General features: G+C 48.6%; 3 protein-coding genes and 1 pseudogene across 4 annotated transcripts; 3 read left to right on the top strand and 1 right to left on the bottom strand.

Annotated features, from left to right (window-relative positions):
* Positions 1-210: 210 nt before the first annotated feature.
* On the top strand, positions 211-11018 carry NFATC2IP (nuclear factor of activated T cells 2 interacting protein). 2 transcript variants are annotated; one of them, XM_031962916.1, is made up of 10 exons: positions 211-1458; positions 1550-1822; positions 1999-2071; positions 8093-8198; positions 8423-8509; positions 8642-8828; positions 9007-9151; positions 9428-9546; positions 9741-9793; positions 10381-10485. In XM_031962916.1, the coding sequence occupies exons 1-9, from the start codon at positions 1447-1449 to the stop codon at positions 9771-9773; spliced, it is 1035 nt and encodes a 344-aa protein (XP_031818776.1). In that variant the 5' UTR covers positions 211-1446; the 3' UTR covers positions 9774-9793; positions 10381-10485. The 2 variants fall into 2 exon arrangements, with proteins under 2 accessions (XP_031818776.1, XP_031818767.1); XM_031962907.1 differs by lacking the exon at positions 9741-9793 and having other exon boundaries at positions 10381-11018.
* Positions 6074-7248, bottom strand: LOC116422855 (annotated as a pseudogene).
* Positions 11019-12123: 1105 nt separating the features above from the next.
* SPNS1 (sphingolipid transporter 1 (putative)) lies at positions 12124-19143 on the top strand. Its single transcript, XM_003762104.4, has 12 exons — positions 12124-12941; positions 13387-13452; positions 13603-13739; positions 14199-14350; positions 14518-14584; positions 14786-14931; positions 15483-15638; positions 16339-16528; positions 16781-16846; positions 17297-17395; positions 18176-18347; positions 18617-19143. The coding sequence occupies exons 1-12, from the start codon at positions 12698-12700 to the stop codon at positions 18709-18711; spliced, it is 1590 nt and encodes a 529-aa protein (XP_003762152.1). The 5' UTR covers positions 12124-12697; the 3' UTR covers positions 18712-19143.
* Positions 19144-19744: 601 nt separating this feature from the next.
* LAT (linker for activation of T cells) lies at positions 19745-25252 on the top strand. Its single transcript, XM_023497877.2, is given in 15 exon segments — positions 19745-19852; positions 19854-19888; positions 19890-19911; positions 20429-20531; positions 20739-20769; positions 20944-20996; positions 23020-23071; positions 23445-23509; positions 23604-23630; positions 23781-23832; positions 23918-24018; positions 24227-24286; positions 24459-24521; positions 24668-24745; positions 24977-25252. Coding segments are annotated over 15 exon segments (840 nt in total). The 5' UTR covers positions 19745-19759; the 3' UTR covers positions 24982-25252.
* The last annotated feature ends 345 nt before the right edge of the window (positions 25253-25597 follow it).

Genomic DNA, 25597 nt, shown 5'->3' with positions numbered 1-25597 from the left:
ACAACCCAGGAAGGTCTGTGACATTACCCCCGTTTTGCAGATTAGAATACCAAGGCAGAAAGAGCTACCGTAGGCCACACAGCTAGTGTCTCAGGGAGGATTCAAACTCGCGTTTTCCTCCTTCCTGACTCCGAGGGCCACGCTGTATCCATGGTGGATACCTAGCCCTTTAACAGCGGTAAAAGACTTTCTGCACATTCTCATTTGAGTGAAGTAGATCATCTTTAACGTCCGTCACACTAAAATCCTTCGTCCCCGACCATACTGCGAAGAAATAAGGAATCTGACTCGGATTTCCTAGCCGTGAGACGGGATTTCCCCGCATTTCAGTCAACGTTACATCCCCCCAGGCGCAGAACGCCGAGTTGGGAACGTACACAGATTTAGACGAGAGACCCCGTGGCGTGCAAGGCTCAGTTTTGGGGACGTGCTTGGCGGGGAGAGCGCGGACCGTGGCTTTCGGAAAGAAATAGCCCCACCTGCTGGCAGGCTGCAGGGAGCAGCCAAGGGGCTAGCCGTCAGCATTTGGGTTCACTTGTTCTGGTGGGTGTGCAGGAAGAGCCGAACCAGCCATTTCGGCCAATCAGTACTCTGATTAACAACGTCTGAGGAGCAAAGGCCTCCTGAAGCCAGCTTTTAGAGGCAAGTTCAACGTGTGTGAGAGGAAACGCTGGGACACTACGGAAAGACAGACCCCGAGCAAACGCTCTTACCCCCTCCTCCCATCCAAAGCCACTTTATGTTAACTAATTATTCTGTGCGGCTGAAAGAGAGAAAGGGCGGTCAGTGCCCCCTGCGCTGAGCCCCGAGAACCAGCTCCAGTTACGCCTCGGGGTACGAGGCCCGTGCTTGAAGCCTGCGCGCTTCAATAGGCGTCTAATAAATGCCGTCGACACGCCAGGCTCCAGGCATACAAAGACTTTAAGAAATAATGTTAAGTGCATCCTGGAGCACATCAAAATTTGCATTGATTTGTAATCTCATTCGGTCTACGCCATGACGTATATGTGTAGTGCGATCACCCACGACGGCGTCCCCCTAGTCTTGCTCCGGAACTACAGTTCCCAGTAAGCCTGGGGCCCATCAGGTAGGGGTGGGAGCTGTCTCGTCGACGAATCACTAGGAGGCCGGACACTAAAAAGGGAATTATTCGCTGTAGAGGCCCTATTGTGAGGCAAGAAAAAGGCCGGCAGCCGAGCCAATCCTCGAGCTCAGAGCCTGCGGCGGAGGCGGGAAAAGAAGGCCGCGGATGTATTTAGAATGAAGTTCGGCCAATCTTTGTTCGCAAAGCCTGTGATGACAAAGGAGAGTTGAGGCAGCGGGGAACGTTATCCAACGGGAGCAGACCGCGACCAATGAGGAGCCGAGGAGAGGACGGGAGGGCGGGGCCGGCGTTGACTAGCAGCTCCATCGGCCTGTAGATTTGTTTGTTCCGGGGCGGGCGCGATGGCCGCGTTGGTGAGCCGGGACCGTGAGGCGGAGAGGTGGGTGCGAGGTAGAGGTCGCGGAGGGCGGAGGCCCAGTCGGACACTCTCCCCTCTGTCCGCAGGATCCCGTGGTGGTGGACCTCATCAGCGACAGCGGCAGCGACGGAGAGGCCGGCGCGAGCGGTGCCAGGGGCGGCCAGGGTCCGGCCTCTTCCAGGGGTGGAAGACGCGGCCGAGGCCGCTGCCGAGTCCTCGACAGCGATAGCGACAGCGACAGTGAGGCAGAAGGGGCCGGGGCGGCGGAACGGCTGCGGCTGCGGCCCCCCGCCCCGCGGCGGCGGCGCCTTCTTCTGGGGGCAGGGGAGGCCCCCGCGGTCCCCGTGTATTCGGGCAAGGTGGGGGTTCTGGAGGGGAGGGGACCAGTTACCCGCGTCCTCTGAGAGGTTTGGAAGGGGAGGCCCTCGGGAGGAGGGGAACGAATTGCCACGGGGACGTGGGGAGGCTGTGGGCGCATGGGCGGGTGTCTCAGGCTAGGTGACCGACCCAGTGCCCGCGCCCTACCGGTCTGTAGGTGAAGAGCAGCCTCCGCTTCTTCCCCAAGGATCTTAGGCAGCCAGTGTTCTCCGGAAGCCCTAGCGGGGAAGGTGAGATGGGGGGTCTGGGGAGGCAGAGGCCAACTGGGCAGGCAGGCCAGGCTGGCGGGCTGCAGCTCCGGCAAAGGGTCACCGGGCGCCAGGCTGCGCTGGGAAGCCTCGCCCTATCGCGCTTACTCTTAGCCCCTCCCCTCACTTCCTATTTGTCCCCGCAGAGCTTATTTGCATACACTTGTCACCTCCCCCCGTAGAGTGTGAGCTCCTTGAGGGCAGGAATTGTCTTTGGCCTCTTCTTGTATCCTCTGAATTCCTTCCTGTGCCAAGCCTATTAGTAGGCTCTGAATAAATGCTTATTGACTGATGATAGACAGGATGTCCTCTTTACAGTTTTTGACTTTTACTTTTCAAGCAACAAGTAATTTTTAAAATATTAATCCACCCCTTCCAATACTCTATTCCTTTTCTTCTTGAGCAAATTAAAGCAAACAAAAAATCCCCCCATTTCCTCGTTAGCCAAGCCCCAAAACCGGTCTCTGCATCAAGAAGCTCTTTACCAGTATTTATAAAAAGTATTCTTAGTTTCTTTTAAAATTGCCCATTGTGTCGCTTCCTTTGGCACAATATTGCATTACTATTCACATCATATGCCACCAGTGATTTAGCCATTCCCTTATTAGACGTCTCAGTTTCCAGTTTTCCAAGAAAAATGCTATAGAAACTTTCAGGTGTCCTTTTCTTTGAGGCCTAGTCATAGTATAGCTAAGTCAGTTTGATCATTTTGGGGGCTTGCTTTTAAATTGCTTTCCAGAGTGGCTGGAGCAGTTCACAACTCCACCCAACAGTGCCTTCATATCCCTGGGATGGAGCGTTATCAAAGGAATTTATTGTTTGAACAGGCATAGTTGTCCCTGAGTGGGAGAGTAGCTTAGGGCAAGGAGGAAAGAAGTGGTACCTGGATATTTGGGTATTTTTTTTTTAAGGGGGGGGTTGATTCTTATCTGTATCTTTCTATATATCTAATCACAAAAATATGATAAAACAATGTAATAAATCTGAGCTCACAGGACAAGTTAGTGTCCTTATATAGTGGGCGTCATTGGAAAACCACGTATAGATAAATTAATTTAGCTAGTACGTAACAGCCTTAGATTAAGTGAAACAGTACTTGTCCTAAAGGATTTTGAATTCCACAAGAAGAGATGACGCATTTATAGAGAGCCATATAAAGGAGCTATTCACTAATTCTTTGCAGAAAAAAACATTAACATTTGGGGAAAATAGGAAATGGTTTAATGTAGAAAGTGGCATGTGATCTGAGTTTTGAAAGAAACTAGGGATTTTAAGAGGCAAAGATGAGGGAGTGAATTTCCATGGTGTAAAGGCCTAGAATCTAAAGATTGGATGTCTTGTATGAGGAACACTAAAAAGACTGATAGAGAGGATAGGAGGGTTAGTAATGTGTGATGAGACTGGGTAAGTATGTGAGCCAGATTACAAAAAGCATTAAATACCAAGCATGTGGATTTATATTTGATCTTATAGGTGATAGGGAATGCTTGAATTTATTAAGTTAGAGGAGTGAAATAGGTCAGATCTGTTCTTAGAAAAAATTACTTTGGCAATTGTGGGGAGAGACTTGAAGCAGAAAGACTAAATAGGAGGTAACTGCCATTATCTAGGTAAGAGATAATGAGGGCTTGAGCTATTGTGCCATCTGTGTTATAGTGGATAGAAGGGGATATATGCAAGAGATCTTAGAAACAACCAGATTTGTCAACTGATTTAAATAAATACCATGCATGTTATTTATTAGCCCTAGACACTGGCATAAGAGTAGGGACTGGACCTCTCCTATTACAGGTCAGCACTTTTACTCCAATTTATAATCCTAGGAAATAGCCTAGAGCAAAGCTTCTTAAACTGTTGGTCAATGTAGGGAGTAACAGTAAAAGGTTTCTGAATGCACAAAAACCAAAAATTCAAAATCAGACAATGAATCTGAGGCATTTCTGACAGTTTGCTTGTGTTGTTGTATCACACAATTTTACTGCAGCCTTGGTTCTGAAATGCTTTGGCTCAGATTCAAGATGGTGTCGACTTAAAAATTTTCCTGGCAGAAAAAAGTCTTCAGTGGAAAAAAATTTAAGAAGCCCCGGCTTAGAGCACTGAGTTAATTGACTTGAGCACAGTATTAGAGAGGTGGGCCTTGAACCCAGATCTTTCTGGCTTTGCAGCTGACTCAATCCATTTACCTGTCCTGGAGATTAAAAAAAGAGATGTCAGTTCTCTTAAAGAGATTACATCCTAATAGAGATTCACCCAAGGGAGTGGTGCAAGGGAAATATGGGAAGTCATGAGACAGTGATTAGCCACCCATTGACCTGATTTTTCAAAATTTTTTTTTAAAATTTTAAATAATTGATTTGATTACTGGTCAGAAGATGGGTAGGGTAAAAATGAAGATCAATTAGTCAATAAGCATTAAGTGCCTATTACATGCCGGGTCCTGAGGATATAGAAAGAAGCTAAAGAACAGCTCAAGGAACTAATAGTGCCACAAAAGAATGCATGACCATGCGTGGCCTCTTGAGGTCTAGTTTGGAGAGTGGTAGAGCAGCCATGGGACAGAAAATAACAAGGTGAAAAAGGAGGACACTTGGTAATGGGAATTTTGAGGGTAGTTACTCTTAGGGGATTTGCCTTCAGAGTCTGTGGTACCATGTTTTGAATATCACTAATGGTGACAAATCTTCATACTTGAGTAGGTATTTCGAAGCTTGTTCATGGAAGACAAAACCAAGCTATTCTTCCGTTCAATTCTGGACCCACTTGAACTGTCCATTTGGGGTGTATAGACATATATGCATTATTGGATGACCTCTGTATCATCAATACAATTACATTAGTCAGGGGATTGGGCATTTTTCATCTCTGATTTTCCACTTGGAAGTAGTGAAAGAGGCAAGCATTGATTTTATGTTTTGTGTTTGATTTCTTTATTCCATGTTTCACATAGCAACTTAATCTCTTTTCTCTGAATCTGAGTATAGGAGCTCATGAGTTCAAAAGTTCAGCCTCCCTCTTTGAAGTTAGATGCTAAGCGTTTCCACCATCACTGTTAATTGAAGAAAAACTCTATGCTACATTTAGAGATTCGGTATTCATGAAACATAATTCTAAGGGAATTGTTATTTTAGTACCACCTGTAAATCATGGTGCAAAGGAAACATATCATCCCTTATAATCAGCTCGTGAAAACTCCAAGGACATTTTATATTGTCTTGAGAGCATGCAGGCTGACCTGGCCCCATTTTAGCCTCATTCTTATCCCGTGCAAAGTAGTTTTATCTTATTCCCAGGAGCCCATGAATATGCTATTCCCAGGCCATATTAATGATCTAGGGATACAGCTGGGCCCCATCAATTTACAAAGCATTCCTTCAAGGTGGAGGAGTAGCCCTGATTGTGGGTGCATGCGTGGCCACTGTTCTTAATGTAACCATCTTGATTTCACCCCCATGATGGTGTCAATCTCATAGCCAATGGTATAATTTCCTTACCTGCTTTGTTTTTTGCTCATTGCTTATAAAAAGGAGTTGAATTTCCAGTTCTTTGTCTTTAGCTAGAAACCAGTGCAAGCCACTGACCCTTTCATTAGTAGGTTTGGCACCATATTTATAAATTGTTATCTTCCTTGAAGAGAACCTGCCTTAGGGTATTTTTTATTGAACTTTACTCAAGACAACAGTTAAGCCAAACTATTTTGAATAGTCATAGATCTCATTTAAGAGATTCCTTGTTGGTCTTCGATTCCTCTTGCCTTCATGTTCATGGGTAGCTGCTGCCTAAGGCTTTTTTAGACCTTTCTTTAAAAAATTTGTCCAGACCTAATACCTGTAATCTGAGCCCCAAAACTCTTATTGGGTACAGTTTTGTAAATGTTTATTCAGGTTTCACATACATATTGTCCAGATTTTTCTAAGCTTGGATATTTTGGACCACACATCTTTGCCTTGTCTTTATGCTTGATCATAAATGTTATTTCATCCTTTCTACCAGCAAAATTACTGGCTCATACTCTTGGTCTTGTTGAAAAGTGTCTGATCTTGCTGAGCTTCATCAGAAGTCCAAGGGTTGGGTATACCAAAAGCAGTAACTTCACTGATTTCTCAACTCTCATTTCTCTGTAGTTTTGGTCTTATTAGGAGCTGCCATGGAAAGATTGTCGTCATTTTTCTCTTTGTATCTTATCTTGTCCTGTTTCACCTTGTTCCTAAGCCTCCCTACCTTCAGTTCTTTGCATAGCTTTCATAGCTTTTCATCTCTTGAAATTTCATGTTCCTACTTTTCCTGTTGTAGCATCTTTTTCTGTTCTTGAACTTACATCTCTACCACTTCACCAGCCTTTCTGTCAGCAATGTAGAGTGCTTTAGCAAACTTGGCAAAGTTTTCATTAAATTAGCTGTCTGCAGTCCTCATCAGTAGTCAGACATTTGTCTGGTAGAATATATTAACCCTTTGCATTTTTCCAGTTTTAAATACAAGGAGAAATTTTCCACTTCTGTTTCTTTACAATCATCTTTTGACTAGGAGAATATATGACAGCTGCAGGAGGAGAAGATCAGTCAGGAATTTTCTTATTTTGAATCTTGGAGGTTCTATTGTATCTTTTTTTGCAGTTCCACCATCTGTGCAAATCTTTGCTTAGCTCTAAAGTTGCAAGCCATTTCTTGCTGAGACAGTGTGTACCTCTTGTACTGAACTCGGGCTAGTATACCTGCTGCTTGAATTGGTATGTTTTGTAAGATGTAGACCTCTCCAGGGTTACCTCTTTAATGTTTCTTTATCAGGTTTTTGTTGGTCTAGGTCATCAACATTCACAATTTCTTGGAGAAATATAGATTGTTATACTTGCCATAAATATCTTTTAATTGTTTCTGTTGAGAAATTGCATCATAATTTTTTTCTCTATCTCCACTTGAATGCCTAAGGCAATGGATGTTCTCTCCCCCCCCCCCCCCCCCCCCTTTTCTTTCCATAGCCAATGAAGGGTATTGAGCCATCTGTATTTCTGGAAAGGCATTTCTGTATTCAAAAATTTTTTTAACAACCTAGATATTTATTTTTTCTGAAATCTGTATAGAGGAAGTTCTGTTCATAATGAAACTAGTGCAGCCTGCCTTGATCTCCATGAGCTTACCCTTTATACAGCCTCAGATTGGTTTTGAGAAGGCTGAGTTATTATTGTAAACAAAATTGGTAAGCATTATATATTTTGCTATGCTAAATCATTTATATTATTTTTGTGATACTACATCGTCCTGCACGAGTTATTCTTATGCTTCACAGAATTCATCTTCATTGTTCCTTATGATGCAGTACTCCATTGCATTCATGTACTACATGTGTATTTCTTTAATTTCTACTTCTTTGCTACCACAAAGAGTAATACTATTAGTATTTTGACCTAAAGGGAACTGTCTTTATGACTTCTTTGATGTTATGCTGACCAAGAATAATTCTGGGTTAAAGGATATGACTATTTTAGTCATTTAAAAAACATAATTCCACATTGCTTTCTAGAATAGACCAATTCACAACTCTGCTAATAATTCAGCTTCCTAATTTTTCAGATTTATTTTAAAATTGTAAAATCTGCTTCTGAACCCTTGAAGGCAAATTACGTAGTACAGCTCCTACACATAGCCCTCAGACTGCAAAATGATATTCATTGTAACCATTTTTCACCTGAATAACACATATTTGGGGATAAGAGAAGTAGGAGTAGAAGGGAGAGGTGTGAACACATTTTGTAATTTGTCATAGGATTCCACCTTGGCTAAGAGTAGAAGAGCAGTACAGACAGGCAGAATCAGGACAGTCTTTGTAGTTGAGAGAAATGGTTAAGCTGCGATTTTGAGTTGGGATGGTTCTCAGGACGAGGAATTCTGTGAAGCAGTCTTCAGCTCTTGAAAGCAGCAGGAGCTTTGGACTTTCTGGAAGCTTTCATTTATCTCTCCAGATTTTATCTCTGTTACTGCCTCTTAATCTATGGTTTCCCTTTTCTTTCAGCTCTGGATTTGGATTCTGATAAACCCCTTTCTGAGACCATCCCTTTGCCAGTTTCTTCTACAGAAAAGAATCAAAAAACTAATGATGAAGAGGAAAACCATTTTTTGTGAGTATGCAGAATACTTGAAAATGGCAAAATGTTTGGTGTTGGCCACCTGTGGTTGGCAGGTTCCCTGGGACCCAAGAAGGGCTGAAGGGTAGAATATAATGGGATATCTGGGTTTGGGAAAATTTTCATGAACAGACCCAGGCACCAGGACTTCTTTTTCTCTTTATCATTGACTGCTCTGTGATCTATTACCCATTTTCTTTTCTATATTTTCCCTTCAGGGTGCGGGACAGTTCTTCTTCCCCTTCTCCCCCTCCCCGGTACCGAGGACGATCCAGGAAACCCCCAAGAGCCCTTGGGAAGATAAGGTGAAGTCTTTCTCACCCTTAGTAGTAAGGGTTGGACAGCAGCTGTTTTGGAGAACATAGTAGAATTCACTGATTTGAAAGTAGTTGATGCTTTAATGGGTGAATCATTGATACCTTTTTCTGACCCTATAGGGAGGTGAATAAGCGCTTGCAGGGTCTCCGATCTTACCTAAGCCCCCTGTCATCTAAAGACCATGTTTCTGAAAATTCTGAAGATGAAGTGATCTTGGTGGAGGAGACCAATGTCAGGGAGAGCCCCCGACACTTAACTCTTAAAGTGAGGTGCCGAGCTGACCTTGTCAAATTGCCTCTCAGTACGGTGAGTACTGGGGACTAATTATAATGGGTTAATTTGGGGAAACGTGGGGCCAAGTAACTGGCATGATTTCCTTGGTCCTTAGTTCAGGGGACAGGCAGGCGGAAAGGTAGATATGAATTCTGATTGTGCTACAGTGGGGCATGAAAACATTTCCCTATTCTTCCTCTTTTTTTCTCAGGATGAGCCCTTGCAGGTTGTTGTGGATCACATGGCGTCCCGATTAGGAGTATCCTCTGCCCGAATTCTTTTGCTGTTCCGAGAAGTAGAACTCTCCCCTAGTGCCACCCTCAGCTCTCTAAAGATTGGAGTAGCTGACATCATTGGTAAGTGGAGGTAGCTGTGGGGCTGCATCACAGGGAAGCGTGAAAGTTTATGGGGGAAGGGGCAGCTGGGTAGTTCAATGGGTAGAAGACCAACCCTGAATTCAGGAGGACCCGAGTTCAAATGTGGCCTCAGACACTTAACACTTTGTAGCTGTGTGACCCTGGGCAAGTCACTTAACCCCAATTGCTGCAGGCAAAAAAAAAAAAAAAGTTTAAAGGAGGAGCCCACACTTCCTGCTAAGTCCCTTTACTTCCTTGCCTTTCTCTTCTTACAAGATTGTGTAGTCCTGTCCAGTACTCCTGAGCCTTTGAAAGAGTCAGAATCAGGAGAGGAACTTCGGCTCAGGGTTCAGGGGCAAGAGAAACACCAGGTCCTGGAGATCACTGTACCCCGGGTAAGTGGGGGTTGGAAATCTTTTTTTCCATTCACCTCAGCATCTTCACAAACTTCTACTACTCTTGAGACTGAATCTTTTTTGATAAGACACCCAGTGACTGTCCTTTCCAAATTCAATTTTGTCTTAAAAAGTGAGAAAAGGAAGAGTCTTTCTGTGGCTGATATTCTTGCCTTCCTTTCTTCTGACTTCAGGGCCCTCTACTTTACCTAATCATAGAAGGTTGAAACTGGAAGAAAGCTTAGAGGTCAGCTAATTTAACCCTCTTGTTTTTAAAAAACCTGTGTGTTGAGTTCTTTATTCTTTTTGGCCTATCTTTTTCCGTTCCAATTTTGTAAGTTAACTATTTTACAGTTGGAGATGTGTGCTAATTTCCTCTTATCAATTTTTTAAAATCATAATTCTGGATATTCTTAATTTTACTATAGAAATTTTATTCTGATCTAATTTATGAAATCTAGAGGTATTTTGATTGTTATATTAAGTCTGCCAATTTGGGAACTTGTGCTATAACCTAACCATTTTCCATAAAAATTACTTTGGGGATTGTCTTTGTATCTGCCTCTTGTATAGTGATATGTTAATTCATAGATATTTGACTTTTTTTTTATTTTATAACATAACATTTCTCTTAAAATAAGTTTTATTTCTTCTGGATTATAGTTAGTATCCTTCATTACAGAGGAGGAAACACACCAAAGAAGTATCTTGTCCAAGGCCTCTTTCATATGTCAGTGACATTTACTGTAATTCTACTCCCATCAAAACTTGTCATTTCTCTACCCAAACCCCAACAATCTTTCCTTTCTGACTTATGGTACTTTCTTTATTTAGGGTGCTCCTCTTAGAACACTGATGTCTCACTATGCAGAGGCCATGGGACTCAAAGGACATAAGCTCTCTTTCTTTTTTGATGGTGAGAAGCTTTCGGGCCAAGGGACCCCAGCAGAATTAGGCATGGAACAAGAAGACCTCATTGAAGTTCGGAGTTGAAGTGCAGTGTTCCGCCTTCTCCCTCCTTCCCTGCCTTCAGAGTGAGATATGAAGCTGGGACTCTTCAAAAATCAAAGGAGAATGTCTGCTCTTCTAGTCTTCCTTTTCCATCTTCTCTCCTGTCTTCCAGTTGCCCTAAAGCTAGATCTGAGAAAGACCTCCCCTTTCCTCCTCCATTTCTCTTGTCATTTGCCCCTTACTCTTCTTTCACGGATGAACCAGGTGTGGAGCTGCTATTCTAGTATTTGTTCTTGTCAGTTTCTATGAGTGCATCTTAGTTGCCTTCTGCTAACCGAAGGATTATTTGAGTTCCAGCTACCCCTGTATATATGTGTTCATGTGTCCTTTGACCTCTTTCTCCTTGCACTGATTATTTTGGATCTTGGGGTATGAAGATACATTGAAGACCTCTTGTTTCCAAATTTTAATTTGTGAACCCAGTCATTTTTGTAACTGGATTTAAAATAAAATGTAATTTGGATTTTGGATTTGAACTGTAATTCCTCCAGGGTTTTCACGGAACTCATTGGTGGGAGGGGGGACAGGAAGAGTCAAAGCCTGGTCACTTGGTTAGGTTTTGGGTTTAATGATATTTAGGGGCAGGAGAGGAGAGTGTTCAATGAAATTGGGTGGTTTGCTGAACAGTCTTTTGGTGGTAGGAGGGTCATCCTGTGGCTTATGACCTCTTCCACCTTTACCCCTGTGATTACCCAGCACACCTCATCTCTCTTTTCAGTATTGTGCTAGACACTGGTAGTGATAAGGGGAGAGGAGTAGGAAGGTTAAGACATGACTCATGCCCTTCCTTGCAGAGCCTAGAATTTAGTGGGGGAGTGACACTAATCAATATTTTTAACAGCTATAGTTTTATTGATTTGGGAACTATTTCACAACATGCAATTTCTGAGATTTAAAAGATCTTTTGGAATTACTGTGCATGAAAACCTTATCGCCCTACAGCCAGCCTAAAAACGAGCTTTTCTTAATTAGAAGGGTAAGTCTTTGGTCAGCCGTCAGCGTCGGGCCCTTAAAGCCCTTCTAGCTTTGCAGAACTTTGGAATTTGTTCCCTGCTGCCAAAGAGGCTGAGAAAAGTTACTTCCCTATCACCTAGAGGCGTCAGGGGAGGATTTTGCCGGATCTCAGCACTAACAACATTTATATGTAGTGAAATAGCCCAGATAAGTTGTATGGCAAGTATTAGGCAAGGGGTGGATCATCATTCCTAAAAGTGTCAAGGAATAATCCTGGTAGCACTTTGATTTGGGCTTTAAAAGGCGGGTAACATTCAGCTGGGGGGGTGAAGGGGGCACGACTGTGGGCAGGAAGTGCTAAGAACCGCCCCTTTCCCACACGGTTTCCCCCCCAGCGACCGCGGCGGGGCGCCCACGAGCCCGGGCCGAGAAACATTGCAGTTTGGGGCAGGCGCTCGGGGCGTGGGGGATCCGCGCTCATCTCCCAGCCTGCGCGTCCACAGCGCACGTTAAGAGGGGAATCCTGGGCGGCTTCCCCCTGCAAGGGCTCTCCGGAGGCCGAGGCACTCGTCCGGCCCGCAGAGCGTCACAACATCCCAACTCGCGGGAGCCGGAGCCGCCGCTACCCCACGCTGGCGGACCGAGGAAGCCTCAGGAAGTGCTTGGGGAAAGGTTGGAACCAGCCCCTTTATTGCCATAGCAACGCGTGCCTGGCTTGTCAGCAGCCCGCCACGTGACGTCTCGGCCAGGCTCCCCCCCCCGCGCCCACGCACGGTGGGGGTCACATGACTCGTGCGTAGCCATCATGGCGGCGGCTGCGCCGCTGTCCGGATCCTGAGCGTTCCACGGGCGCAGCAGCAGCGGCGCGGCGGTGGCCGCAGAGCAGGCGGACGGCAGGAGCCGTGCGCCCCTCGGGGTAGGTGGGGCTGCCCGGACCCGGGCCCCCCTCCCGGCTCGGACCCCGCTGCGGCGCCCTCGGCGAGGGGTCCGGGCCTTTTTCTGGGCGAAGATCACGGGACCAGCCGCTTGGGGCCTTGGGAGCCGGACCAGCTTCCGAGGCGCTCCCCGGGCCCTCCCTCGGTGGTCGCCTTCGGGGCGGTGAGCGCGGCTCCCTCTTGTAGGTTACCTCAGCCGCGCCCGGCGGCGGCCCGACGAGTGGCCCCGGGGGAGCGGGCCGAGGGCAGCCATGTCGGCGCTGCTGGGCCAGCCGGACACGGCCCCCTTTCTCAGCCAAGCAGACGACACAGGAGAAGGAGTGGGGGGCCCGGCCCCGGCGCCTGGCCAGACTGCGCGTTTGGCGGGGCCAGAGCCCCGGGACGCGGAAGGGCTCCAGCTGATAACCGGCATCGCCCCCAGACACGCAACTTTGATCGTGGGCGTGCTTTGCTATGTCAACCTGCTTAACTACATGGACCGTTTCACCGTGGCAGGTAATCGGGTTGGAAGGTCTTTTCTAACACCACCGGCTCCTTGCGGCCTCAGCTGTGGCTGACTCCTGCTCTCCTTTGGGGCTTCGGGGGGCTTGACATTTCATTCTTCAGCTCATTTCACAGATGAGGCCCTTCCCCGGGTTGCACAGCCAGTGATTGTGAGCCCAGGAAGAGCAGTCTTCCCGCCTCCGGCTGGTGTAGGCTACCCACTCCCCCGCCTAACTGCCCGTCCTTGAAGGCTGGAGCTATTTAATTTCTGCTTTGTGTCCCGCACCCTTTGTATATAATGGTCTCACAAAACATCAAACTGAATTTGGAGGCCGCCAAGAAAGGACCAGGGGCTCGAGGAGGTGATCCCGTTGCTGGTAAGGAGAGAGAGATAAGCCGGAATCCAAGGATGTTGTCCTTCCCTCACCACCTGTCCTTGCGCTGTGCTGGTTTTCAGGTGTTCTTCCAGACATCGAGCAGTTCTTTGGTATTGGCGATAGCAGCTCTGGTCTCATTCAGACTGGTGAGTAGGCTCAGCTGCTTTCAGCATGAGAAGTGCTCCGAGGTCTGAGAACATTTTTTCTCCCTATGGGGTCTTTGGGGGGGAGGGGGGTGTGTGGCGGGAGACGGGGCATTCTAATGGGAGGTTTTAATCCTTCTGTCTCTTCTCCAGTGTTTATTTCCAGTTACATGGTCCTGGCCCCTGTGTTTGGCTACCTGGGTGACAGATATAACAGGAAGTACCTCATGTGTGGTGGGATTGCCTTCTGGTCACTGGTGACTCTGGGTTCTTCGTTCATCCCTAGAGAGGTGAATAAGTATCCCTTGGTTCTGGCCCCGCTCTCAAAGCACATTTATTGGTGGTCTGTATGGGGCCTAGCTAAAACAAACTCATGTGTCACTTAAGTAGCTTTGTCTTTGTTTACTCTTATTACCTGAGAACATCCAAGTTATAGGGGTATTCGTTCTCACCCACACTTCACTTTTTCTTCCTCTTCCCACACCATAAACGTTGGCATTCCCCAAGGCTTTGTCCTTGATTTTCTTTTCTTGTTGTTCTCTCCCTTAGTGAACTGAAGTGCCTACCTAAGTGGTTTCAGCTATCATTTTTGTGTAAATAACTCCTAAATCAGCATTTCAAATAGATTTTGTTTGATCGTTTTGCTTTGCCAAGAAGCTTGAAGAGCCAGAGAAGTCGGTAAAGATCCTACGAAACTTTCCGAGATGGAGAATGTCTAATATTTGTTTTTTGGTTTTCTTTTTTCTTAGAGATTTTGGCTACTTCTCTTTACTCGGGGCCTTGTAGGGGTTGGGGAGGCCAGTTATTCTACCATTGCCCCCACCCTCATTGCTGACCTCTTTGTAGCTGATAAGAGGAGTCGAATGCTCAGTATCTTCTACTTTGCCATCCCTGTGGGCAGGTGAGTTCATGGGGGAGAAAAAGTAAGAGGAACTAGAACTCTGTTTCCAGGTTGGGAGAACAAGAGACAAAAAACTAGTCTGGGTTAAGATGCTAACCTCATCTGGGGAGAGAAGAAACTTCTCTGTGGGGTATCCTGTAACCTGCATCCCTTAATCTTTTATCCAGTGGTCTGGGTTATATCGCAGGCTCAAAGGTGAAGGATGTGGCTGGAGATTGGCATTGGGCACTCAGGGTGAGTCCTCCATCGGGGATGGACGGGGGGGGGGGTGCACAGATTATCCTTTCTGAGACTGTTAGTCTCATTTGACCTTCTTCCAAAGTTTTCCTCACCAATAGGAAATGTGCATGGATGTATGCATAAATGCATGCATGTGTGCACAAGCTGCAGCCTCCAGTTGTTTCTGAGGTCTTGGAGACTGTTGTCTCCCCTTAGGTGACCCCAGGCCTCGGGATGATAGCGGTATTGCTGTTATTCCTGGTAGTGAGGGAACCGCCTCGTGGAGCTGTGGAACGCCATTCAGACACCCCTCCCTTGAGTCCCACCTCTTGGTGGGCTGATCTGCGGGCTCTGGTGCGGAAGTGAGTCTTAAGGACTTTTTGGGGGGAAGAGGAAAGGGGCTCAAGGCAACCAGGGTTAAGTGATTGCCCAGGGTCATGTGTCTGAAGCCTGATTTGAAGTCAGGACCTCCTGACTCCAGGGCTGGGGTTATACCCACTGGACCACTTAGCTACCCTGTCCCTAGGATTTTTGTTTAACCCTCGATTCATACCTCTTGGACTTCCTTAGTCCTTTAAGGAGGATCTTACGTATTTATTGTAAAATCAAGTCAGATCTTATCATGTGTGGATTCTGACTCTCACTTGTGGGAAGCAGGAGCCATGAAATAATAACACCGTTTAGTGGCTAAATAACTAGATTGAAGTTTTGTGTGGGGATGGGGGTAGGAGCATTAACAGCTTTATCTTTTGTCTCCTTGCCTTTTAAGAGTGTCATTTGTACCAGATGATCCCCAGCCAACTTTTATTGTCCTTTCATTTTCTCTTACTCTGAATTAACTTTCATCCTTGTCTTGAATGTTGTTGAGGGATGGGAGGTGACTGTTGTGAACTCTATCTTCTGCCTCCCACAGTCCCAGTTTTGTGCTCTCTTCCCTGGGATTCACGGCTGTGGCCTTTGTCACGGGGTCCCTGGCTCTATGGGCACCGGCATTCCTGCTCCGAGCTCGAGTTGTCTTAGGAGAGACTCCACCCTGCCTCCCTGGAGATTCCTGCTCCTCTTCAGACAGGTATCGGAGGATTCTAGGAGTGGGGAGTGGACATGGAAAGGGACTCTGCATTCATGTTTTTCTTTTGTGGGTCAACCTGGCAGGATGAATGGTCCTTCCTTCCCCTGTTCTGCAGGGGATTGGTATGCATGTGGCAGCTGGTAAAAAGGGACAGGGAGGAGCAGATGTCAGATTTGGGCATCTTGTCACAGTAGGCTAAGAAGGGAGTAATGAAGGACAAGATGTTGCAAGTCTTTTGAGCCTTAGGAGCCAGGCAGTTACAGGGACCAGGAAGGTTCAGGAAACTCATTGAGAAGTCTGGCTGGGGTTTGAGAAAATTGAAGATTTAGAAAGTAGGAAGCAACTCAGAGAGTGGAAGGAACATGAATTTGGAAGAACTGAGTTCAAATCTTTTCAAATATGTTACATGTGATCTTTGGCCAGTTACTTGTTTCAACCTGAGTGTCGCCATCTATAGAATGAGAATGAATTTGCCCATTTCACAGGGTCAGGCTCTAAAACTCTGTAGAAATGATGAAGGCTGGACCGGAAGCTGAGCTGGCCCAGGGAAGAGCCACAGTTTCCAGAAGTTGGTGTAGGCCAAGGCGGAACTCTCACTTGTACCTAGTGTCAGCAGTGTCCTGGCCTTTGAGGATGAGAAGATCTTTTATACACACGTGGGCCCCTAGCTCCCCTCATCTTCCTCTTTTCTCCTTCCCAGTCTCATCTTTGGGCTGATCACCTGTGTGACTGGGATTCTGGGAGTGGCTTCAGGGGTAGAGATCAGCCGTTATCTTCGCCGCACCAACCCCAGGGCTGATCCCTTGGTCTGTGCAGCCGGATTGCTGGGTTCTGCCCCATTTCTGTTCCTGGCCCTGGCTTGTGCTCAAGACAGCATTATACTTACTTATGTGAGTGTCCTCAGTTTTTCCTCGTTTCCAGGTGCCACCCAACCCTCAACCAACATACAGGAGCACCCACACAGCCCTCCCGCAGCAACCTTGAGCCGGGGGCGGGGGGGTGGGGAATGGAACATGGCACAAAACTCCTGTTCCCCAGCCTCAATCCCACACCTTCTCACCTGGGTCAAGAAAAACTAGAAAGGCAGAGAGCTGCTAATAATCTTTCCGAGTTACTCCCTGATGTCCAGTTTCTCGCCTCAGGTTTTCATCTTCATTGGAGAGATTCTGCTGTCCATGAACTGGGCCATCGTAGCAGACATTCTGCTGGTGAGAGGGTGACCTGTCTCTGACCTGACATAGGTGGTGACTGTTCTAATTAGCACTTTGTCAGAGAGATCTTGGTGAGGCTTCTGGTCCCATGGGTCTGTGGCTTTGTCCTGTCCTACTGTGAGAACGGACCCGTGACCCCATCTTGCTCTCCCTGGTGGGGCTGTTTTGTTGGTTGGTTGCTTCCCACGTGTGGGTGACCAATGGAGGCCGTCCCTGCCCTTGGGAGGGAACTCAAATCCCTCAGTGGGTCAGGCACTTCACCTGTCTTATAAGGAGGGCGGCCATTCTCTTGTCTCCCTCTGTGTAGTTTGGGCAGAGCAACTTTATTCAGAAAGTATCGGTGGAATGCCAAGTTTGCCCCCTCTCCCCCTCCCCCCCTGGATCTTTCTTCTTAGCAACCCTGACCCTCCTGTGAAATCTAACTTTGAGTCTCAATTCCCTACCTAGTATGTAGTCATTCCCACACGCCGATCAACAGCGGAAGCCTTCCAGATTGTTCTGTCCCATCTGTTGGGGGATGCTGGGAGCCCCTACCTCATTGGGCTGGTGAGTGTGAATCTTCTGGGAGGCTTTAGCCCTGGCTGGGTCATCTGGGCCCAGCAGGTTAGGAAGCATTGAGGCTGGGACAGGGCAGGAGAGAGATTCCCCATCTGATTTTGGGTCTGATTTTGGCAACCGCTGCTGCATCCACTGTCTTCTGAGGAGCAAAGAGCTCTCATGTGGAAAGGAGATTATGTGTGGTGTTCTAAACTGAAGGAGGCAGATTCTTGGCTTGATGAAAGAAAAAGCTTCCCAAAAATTGAATGAATTGCCTTGTAAGGTGATGAGCTTTCCATCCTTGGGCTTCTTCAAATGAAGACTGGAGGTGCACGTTAGGGAACTTTTCAGGTGGGGTTGTGTCATCTCTGCATGATCTCTGAAGTCCTTCCCAGTGCCGATTCGGTAGGAGAGGACAGCATGGTTCTTGGTCTGGAACTTTTGTAGGGAGATAAAACTAATAGAATACAGCTCGAAGCAGCATTTGAGCCAATGTGAGACAGCAAGTTGCAGATGGTGCAGATAATCTCACCGTCTCTGTCTCCTCCTCCAGCTGATGTGACTGCCCATCCCTCACCCTGTGTCCCTCTGCCTCTGTCCCACTCTGCTCTTGTCTCTCTCTGCCACTCTTACTTCCCCCCGGCCCTCCCACCCCATCTCTCCACTTTTGTCCTGCTTCCCCTTATTTGTGACTACCTCCATGCCCCATTAGCAGAAGGTGTCTCAGCCCTACCCACTCCTCCAGCCCCCCAAGTCTTTGACCGCTGCTTGTTCTCTCCCCTCTCCTAGATTTCTGACCGTCTGCGCCGTGACTGGCCCCCTTCCTTCCTCTCCCAGTTCCGGGCCCTGCAGTTCTCCCTCATGCTTTGTGCCTTTGTTGGGGCACTTGGGGGTGCTGCTTTCTTGGGCACTGCCATGTATATTGAAGGTGATCGAAAGAGAGCTCAGCTCCATGTGCAAGGTGAGCTTCCTCCCTAGCGATCTCAGGCCTCAGCTCTGGGCACAGCAGAGACCTCGGTCTCCATCTCCAGCTCTCCCTTCCCTGAGATAGCTTTGTCTTCTCCCTCCTCTCTCCACCCCCCCAGGTTATGCCTGTCTCCCACTCCCTCTTTCTCCCAGGCCCCTCACCCTTCCCTGTCTTTGCCCATCTGTTCCTGCCCTGTCTCCCTGCATGCCCATGTCTTGTCCCTTGTCCCCTCTCGGATCTCATCGGCCCTCCTCTCTCCCCAGGACTCGTGAGGGACGTGTCCCCTCCAGATGATCGGATCGTGGTCCCTCAGCGTGGCCGTTCTACCAAGGTCCCGGTGTCCAGTGTGCTCATCTGATTGAGTGGACTATGGCCTGAGGCCACTTTGTGTTCTGGTCCCCTTAGGGGGATAGGTGGGCGTTGGGCAGGGCAGGACTCTGAGGGACCCCAGCAGCCTGGACTGTGGCCCACAGCGCTGGGACCACAGGAGTGGGACGGTGGCTGAGGTTTGTCCCTTTCTCCCTCCGGGTACACACGCACACAGACGCACTACATGCACATCGATATTGGTCAGGGAATGATTCTGGATCAGGGCGGGGGCAGGTGGTTGGAAGACCACGGGACAGGCGCCCTCAGCTTTGTGCAGGGAGGGAAGATCTTTTTCCTCTGCCTCTGTCGGACTGTAGAGGTGGGTTCCAAGCCGCCCTCCTGGGGTCAGGGGCGAGGTGCCCCCACCGTCCAGGAGGGAGGGTTTGGTGCTATTTTTATCTGAATAAACTTTGTAACCAGAGCCTCGTGTCATCTTGTGTCCTTTTCCCTTCCAGGCGCCCCTGCCTCTCTCCCCCCCCTCCCCCCCCACTTGAGAGAGAAGGGGAGGAGCCCCAGGGGTGGACTCCAGAGTCAGAACTTGGGGTGGTGGTTTTCGGAGGCCTTCCTGCCCGGCAGTCTGATTCCGTTAGGTCCAATGTGACATTGACTCACCCGTCTTTTCCTCCAGACGCTTCAGAAGCCTGTCGCTTCCCTCCCACAGGCAGCGCTGCTCTTAGGGCAGATAAGGTTGGCCTTGCCCTGCTCCTCGGCCCCCGGGCGACAGACTGTTGGAGGTCCTTCGCCCAGCCGCCTCTTCCTAAGTTGGAAGTTGAGGCTGAGAGGTCAAAGCTCCACCATCTCCCTTCTCCCCCTCTTCTCCCATCCCCGTTGTGTGTGTCTCTTGCATGAAGAAGACCCCAGTTGGGGAATGTGCCCCTGATGATCTGTAGTGCCAGCCCCAGTGGTCCAGAAGGACCCTTTAGGAACAGCTAGGAATTCTTGATTATAGAGGCCTTGAAGAAACCGCCTCGTTAGGATTGCTGGGCTGGGGCAATGGGGGAGGCCTGGGTGCTCCCCTCCCCCTGGGGGGCACACGGATGGGGGTGGGAGGCGGGCGCAGCCATGCGAGGAGCCACGATGACTTCCTGTCCCCGCCCGGAGCTCACCACAGCTTCCTGCTGCGGGCAGGCAGGCGCTGAGTGTAGGAGAGGAGGGGATCAGGGGACGGACCGTCGGGACCAGGGACCAGGTAGGGAGACGAGGAGGGAGTGGAGGGGGTTTCTGGTGCTCGAGCAGGAGCCCCCCGACCCACCTGCCTGGCCCCCGACTACGGCCACTACGGTGAACCTGGGCTTGCCCTCCCTACCCCATCCTGGGAGTGCTGGAAAGCCTTTGGCTGGGCCCTTCTGCCGACATGGGCTCCTCTTGAGGGCAGCCTGAGCCCTCTTGGCCACAGAGGGCCAGCTCGCTGGGCCCACCGCTCCCCTTTGACACCGCACTCCGAATCCCCAGGTTCCTGTGGCCTCCATCCTGGAGGTGGGCCTGGCTCAATGACACCTTTACTTGCTGAAGGCTTAGATGTCCTCTACCTCCAAACCTTCCTTTTCTGCACCCATTGTCCTGGGAGAAAAGTTGGGGATCTGAGCAGAGAGTTCTGGCCCTGCCTGGTCAAAAGGGAAAGGGGATGGAGGGGATGGGGTACAGGGGGGAAGGCTTTCGGGGCCAGGCCTCCCAGACTACCCTGACAGCCTTGGTCTGTGCCCCAGATGGAGACCACCTCTCTGGGCCCCAGCCTCCTCTGGCTCCTCATCCTCCTGTTCCCAACCCTGCTGGTCACTGCCCTGTGTTTGTGCTGCCGGGACCTTCCGGGTAAGTGGAATACTTTTTAGCTCATCTTTTTCTCGGAAGGCCGCTCGTCCTGGCCCACCACGAACCATCCCACCACCTATATTCCCATACTCACAGATTCATCCACTGTTCCTCTTAGGGAGTCGCCTCCCCCTTGTTCCTTGCCTTAGCCTAAAGGGACTCCCGTTCTCGTCCCATCTTTCAACCTTATTGCCTCCTCCCCCACAGGCCCCAACTCTGAGGTCCCCTTAACTGACGGGTGAGTGTCTGATTATGCTTCCTCCCCAAGCGATGACTGGGATGTCGTGGCTGGAGGGGAGCTCGCCCAGCAGGGGCTGGTTGGCAAGGATGGCGGGGTGCTGGGTGGGGGTGGGTGTGGAAGTGTGGGGCCTCCTCCACTACCCCCGGCCCATGCTTGCCTTCTTTCCTCCAGCCCACAGCAGCCAACCGGTGGATTAGTCATCCTCAAACCCCGCTGTGAGTATGGTACGAGGTCCCTATACAGTCCCCCCCTCCTTATACTGCCCTGGGAATACAGTCTTGGGGGAGAGTCATTGTGCAGTGAGTATGTGGCAGGGTGGGACAACCTGAGAGGTTATGTGTCCGCGCTCCCTTGGCCAGGGGTTTCACTCCCAATCTCCTCCTTTTAGAACGTCCGCCACATCCTTTGACCCACAGCATCACTGAATTCAGAGCTGGAAGATCTTTCAGAGAGTCTTGCCTCATTTTACAGATGACAAAACTGAGGCACAAGTTGGGGGGGTGGCAGAGGGGGTCCTTGGGGTCAGGGGCCAAAGTCAGTCCTTTGGCCCAGTTCCTGTGTAAAGTGACCCTTTAAGGTGGGAGTTCTGTACCTTTTTTGTACCGTGGCCTCATGGTCCCCCTTTTGGGACCTATGGACCCCTTCCCAGAATGTTTGTGGCCTACATTCACAGTCTAAGATGTAACTGGACTTTCCCTCTGAGATATATCCACAGGCCCTATGTTAAGTTAAGAACTTTTCCTTTGAGACTCCTTAAGACTAGATCATCAGGATCTTCAGCCTCCTAATAATTCCTAAAAGGACTAGGACTGTTTTTTATCTTTGTATTTCTTCCGACCCACAGAGTAGACAGCTTAATGAATTCAATTCGCTGAATTGAATCAGCCAGTGGCAAATCATTTAGTTTAATTTAGTAAGCATTTGATTCGGTGTTAGATAGTCCTTGCTTACAAGGGGCTTACCTTCTCCTGGGCAGGAGATGATAGAAACTAATGCAAGATAATTTAGGGAGAAGTGAGGGTTAATGACTGAAGAGGGTGAGGAAAGTCTTCTTGGAGGAGATGGTGCAAGAGTTGAGAGGGAGTCAAGTTCCAAGAGGCCATTGAGACTTGTGCTTGACCCTTATCTCCACTTCTTATTGGTTTGGGAAAAGGAATAGGGAGACATGGAGAAATAGAGCCCTTACAGGTCAGACAGGATTGGGAAATTTGGGAGATGACAAGTTATAAGTTTCATGATCCTTTGGTACTTTATTGCCATATTTGTTTATTTGTTTTTTTTTTTTGGGGGGGGGGAATTAACTTTAGCCTTATGTCCTCAAATTTCCATTGGGTAGCTTGAGGAAAGGGAAAGATTTCTTACTAAAGCCAGGAAAATTGAAGAATTTCATGTATCTTAGGGAGGATTTAGTAAAAACTCCCAAATGACTCCCAAATAAGAGAGCACGTGGAGATATCCCTAGGCTTGGGATCAAAAGTCCTGGGGTTGAAAGTTCACCATGCTACTTATTAACTGTGTGGTCCTTGGATAGGCCCTTTTCCATAAAATGAGGGAATTAAACCAAACTTGAACTCTGAGGTCTCTTATAGTTTTAAATTCTGTGATCTTATACTGTCTATATGAAGGGCTTTCAGAAATGATTACTTGTAATCATTTTAAAAATATTAAAATAACATTAAATGAAATATTAAAATAAAAATAAAATTTTTAGTAGTAAGAATAATATTTTTTAAAAAAGAAACAAAAGATCCTTGCCCTTGCTAATGATGTGCCCTACCCCTGAAATGTCCTCCCTTACTCTCACCTCCTGAATTCCCACCCATCCTTTTCTAAAACCCTCATCTCTACTCCCAGACTTGGGAAGTTCTCCCTGGCTAGTCAATAGCTTTCTCCCTCTGACCCCATCTCCTGCTGTTTTGTCAGCTCTCTGACACACTTCTCACGTAACATTGTGAATGCTAACCCATCTTCTTCTCCCTTACTGTGTTCTACATTCACTACATCTCCCATGGTGCTTTTAGCCCAGTGCTCTTCCTGCACTAGACATTTCAGTAATATCTGTTGAGAGAATATTAAGTTCAGCCTGAGACTCCCCCAGCCCCCAGTCTTCTTGAATCTCAAATTTCTCAAAGACAATGAGGGCCACAGTCTCGAGCTGTCCTCTGCCTCTCCTTGGTGCTCTCAGCCCTGCCCCTTCCCCCCACCCAGATCCTCTGATGCTCTGTACCCCTAATCTTTACCCCACAGACTGTAACTGGCCACCTGCAGCACCCTGTCCGCCAGATCTGCTCCCTATCCCGTGAGTATCTGCTCAGGTTTCCTCTCTGGCGGTTCTTGAGCGTGGGGCCCCTATTTTCCCAGCCACGTCTAACCTGCAGTCAGGGCCTTTGCTCTCAGGCCTCCCTCCGAATCCTGAGACATTTGCCTTGTCTTCCCACCTTCCTGCCTCCCCAGAACCGAGACATCGTTCCTTCTCCCATTCTTACGGGCTCTCTAAGCTCCCTTCCTTCCCCGAGTGGTGACCCCTAATTTTTTTTTAATTAAAAATTTATTTTGGCAATGCAAGTAGGGTAAAATGACTTGGTAGGATCGCCCAGCTGGTATTCAGTATCTGAGGGTCCTCCCGACTTTTATCCACTGCCCCTGGTGACCCCTAATTTTTAACCCTTTAGGAGGTCTCCACAACCCCCAGAGCCATCACGCCGGATTCCTTCTTCTCGCCGGGATCCAGATACCCGTGAGTTGGGCAGGGGGCTGCTTACAGAGGTGGGAGAGTGGCTCCCGGCTCGAGTTGGGTGGTTGATCTGATGTAACTTTTCTTTCTTTCCCAGGCAGTGAGCCCAGCTACGAGAATGAGGGTATATCAGTAACACGGGGCCGGGGGGGGGGGGGGGGACTGGGGGGGCTGGGACGGGGAGGGAGGAGGCAGTAGGCCTGAGGGAATTAGCTGTTGGGCTTGGGGCCTTCCCAGGCCACCCCCTCTGACACCTGTGTTTTCCCTGAGCTAGAACCTGAGGATGCTGACGAAGAAGATGACTACCATAATAACGAAGGCTACCTGTGAGTAGTGGGGTTGGCTTCCCAGAAGGGGTCTTTGAGAAAGGAGGAGGCTTGGGGGGTCATATGTCCTGTTTCCTCTTGGCAGTCTAGTTCTTCCAGATGGCTCCCCAAACTCTAGCTCTGAACCTCTGTCCAACTCGGCACCTAACCTGATCAATCCTGGCCTTCGGGAGAGTCCGTCTTCCAGTGAGTTGGGAGTGAATCAGAGTGGGGAATGACACTTTCTGGGCAGTGGACCAGGCAGGGACCGGAGGGGGGGGCGGGGCGGTTTCTGTGTAGCTGGTAAGGAAGGGTCCGTGTGTGGGAATTTGTGGGTGACAGATATGTGAGTGTGTGTGTGGGGGGGTCTGTGGGCATCCTGGCCCTGACTTCAACCTGGGACCTTTTTCTGTAGCCATGTGCGGAGATGATTATGTGAACGTTTCAGCTTCAGAGAGTACAGAAGTGTCTCTGGGTAAGTGACTACCCATGTTTCTACCTTCCTTCTCTAACCAGTAGGACCTTTCCCCTCCTAGAGTACAGTCCCTCCCCTCTGCCTTTCCTTGCATCCTTTCCTTCCTCTCCTCCCTCTCTGCACCCTTCTGATGCATCCATCTCCTTTTCTGTCCTCCCTTCCCTGTGTCTAGGTGGTAGCTGTGAATATGTGAACGTGCCAGAGGCCCAGGAGAAAAGAACACCTTCCAGCAGGAGTGAGCCTGGAGTGGAGGGGATGGGGAGAATTTCTAGCTGGGACTGGCCCTTTGGGGAGGGAGCTCTTGGGGAAGGGAGGGTATAAAGAAGTCATCAAGCTGGGAATTTGGGTATCAGGGTCAACCTTCATCCCTTCCCCCTGCAGCCCCAGTGACTGACCAGGATGGTGAGGAAGAGGGGCCCGATTATGAGAACGTGCAGGAACAAAATGGACATTCTTTCAGTGAGAGATTACCCAAGCCTCCCTTCTCCCCTTCCCAACTAGGACCCTAACAGTTGCCCTGATCTCAACCCAATGATGTTTTCCCTTACCCTTCTCCCTCCCCCCAAAAGATCCCACTATTCTCTCCTCCTCAGGTTCTAACCTCCTGAGAAGTTAGGAACCCTCTCATTCTCAGTCTCTGGACTATTTGCACAGTTCAAATCATTCTCATTGCCTTCTTTTATTTGACAGCCTGAGGCCCAGTGTCTCTTGGATATGTGGGAAGGGAAGCATCGGTGGAGTTGCTGACCACCCTTGCCTTCAGATTCTTGTCCAGACACCGTCCTGAGAGTCAGCCCTTTAACTTATTGTCACTTTGGAAATTCCCCTGTCCGGACCTCATCCCTTAGCAGTCTGCACCTTCTTCTCCTGACGTAGCCTGAGAACAACTACCCTCTCTTCTCCCTGGCCTATGGGCTGTAGTTCAACCTTAGTGTATTGAAATAAAATCTATGACTTTCTAGTTAAGTGTGGCTCTGGTGCTCTGTGGAGTGCAGAAAGATCGAGGGCGAGGATTGTCTCTACCTTTTAATCTAGAGATTTCAAGGCTGAGTGCTCGGTACTCAGTGGGAGTATGTCTCCCAAAGCATGTCATAGGTTAAAAGAAAACATCTCAATATACACCAGAATATTTTTAGTAGCATCTTATGTGATAGAAAGGAAATGGGAATAAAGTACATGTCCAGTGAATGGAGAATGGCTAAACAAAATCATGGTACATAAATGTGATGGGATGTTACTGAGTATTAGGTTATAGCAAATATGATATGAGGGATACAGAGAAACATGAGAAGTCATAAACTGATGCAGAGT

Source organism: Sarcophilus harrisii, chromosome 1 (assembly GCF_902635505.1).
Source record: "Sarcophilus harrisii chromosome 1, mSarHar1.11, whole genome shotgun sequence".
NCBI classification, from domain to species: domain Eukaryota; kingdom Metazoa; phylum Chordata; class Mammalia; order Dasyuromorphia; family Dasyuridae; genus Sarcophilus; species Sarcophilus harrisii.
Note: the sequence above shows the minus strand (reverse complement) of the source record. Positions and strands in the feature narration are given on the sequence as shown.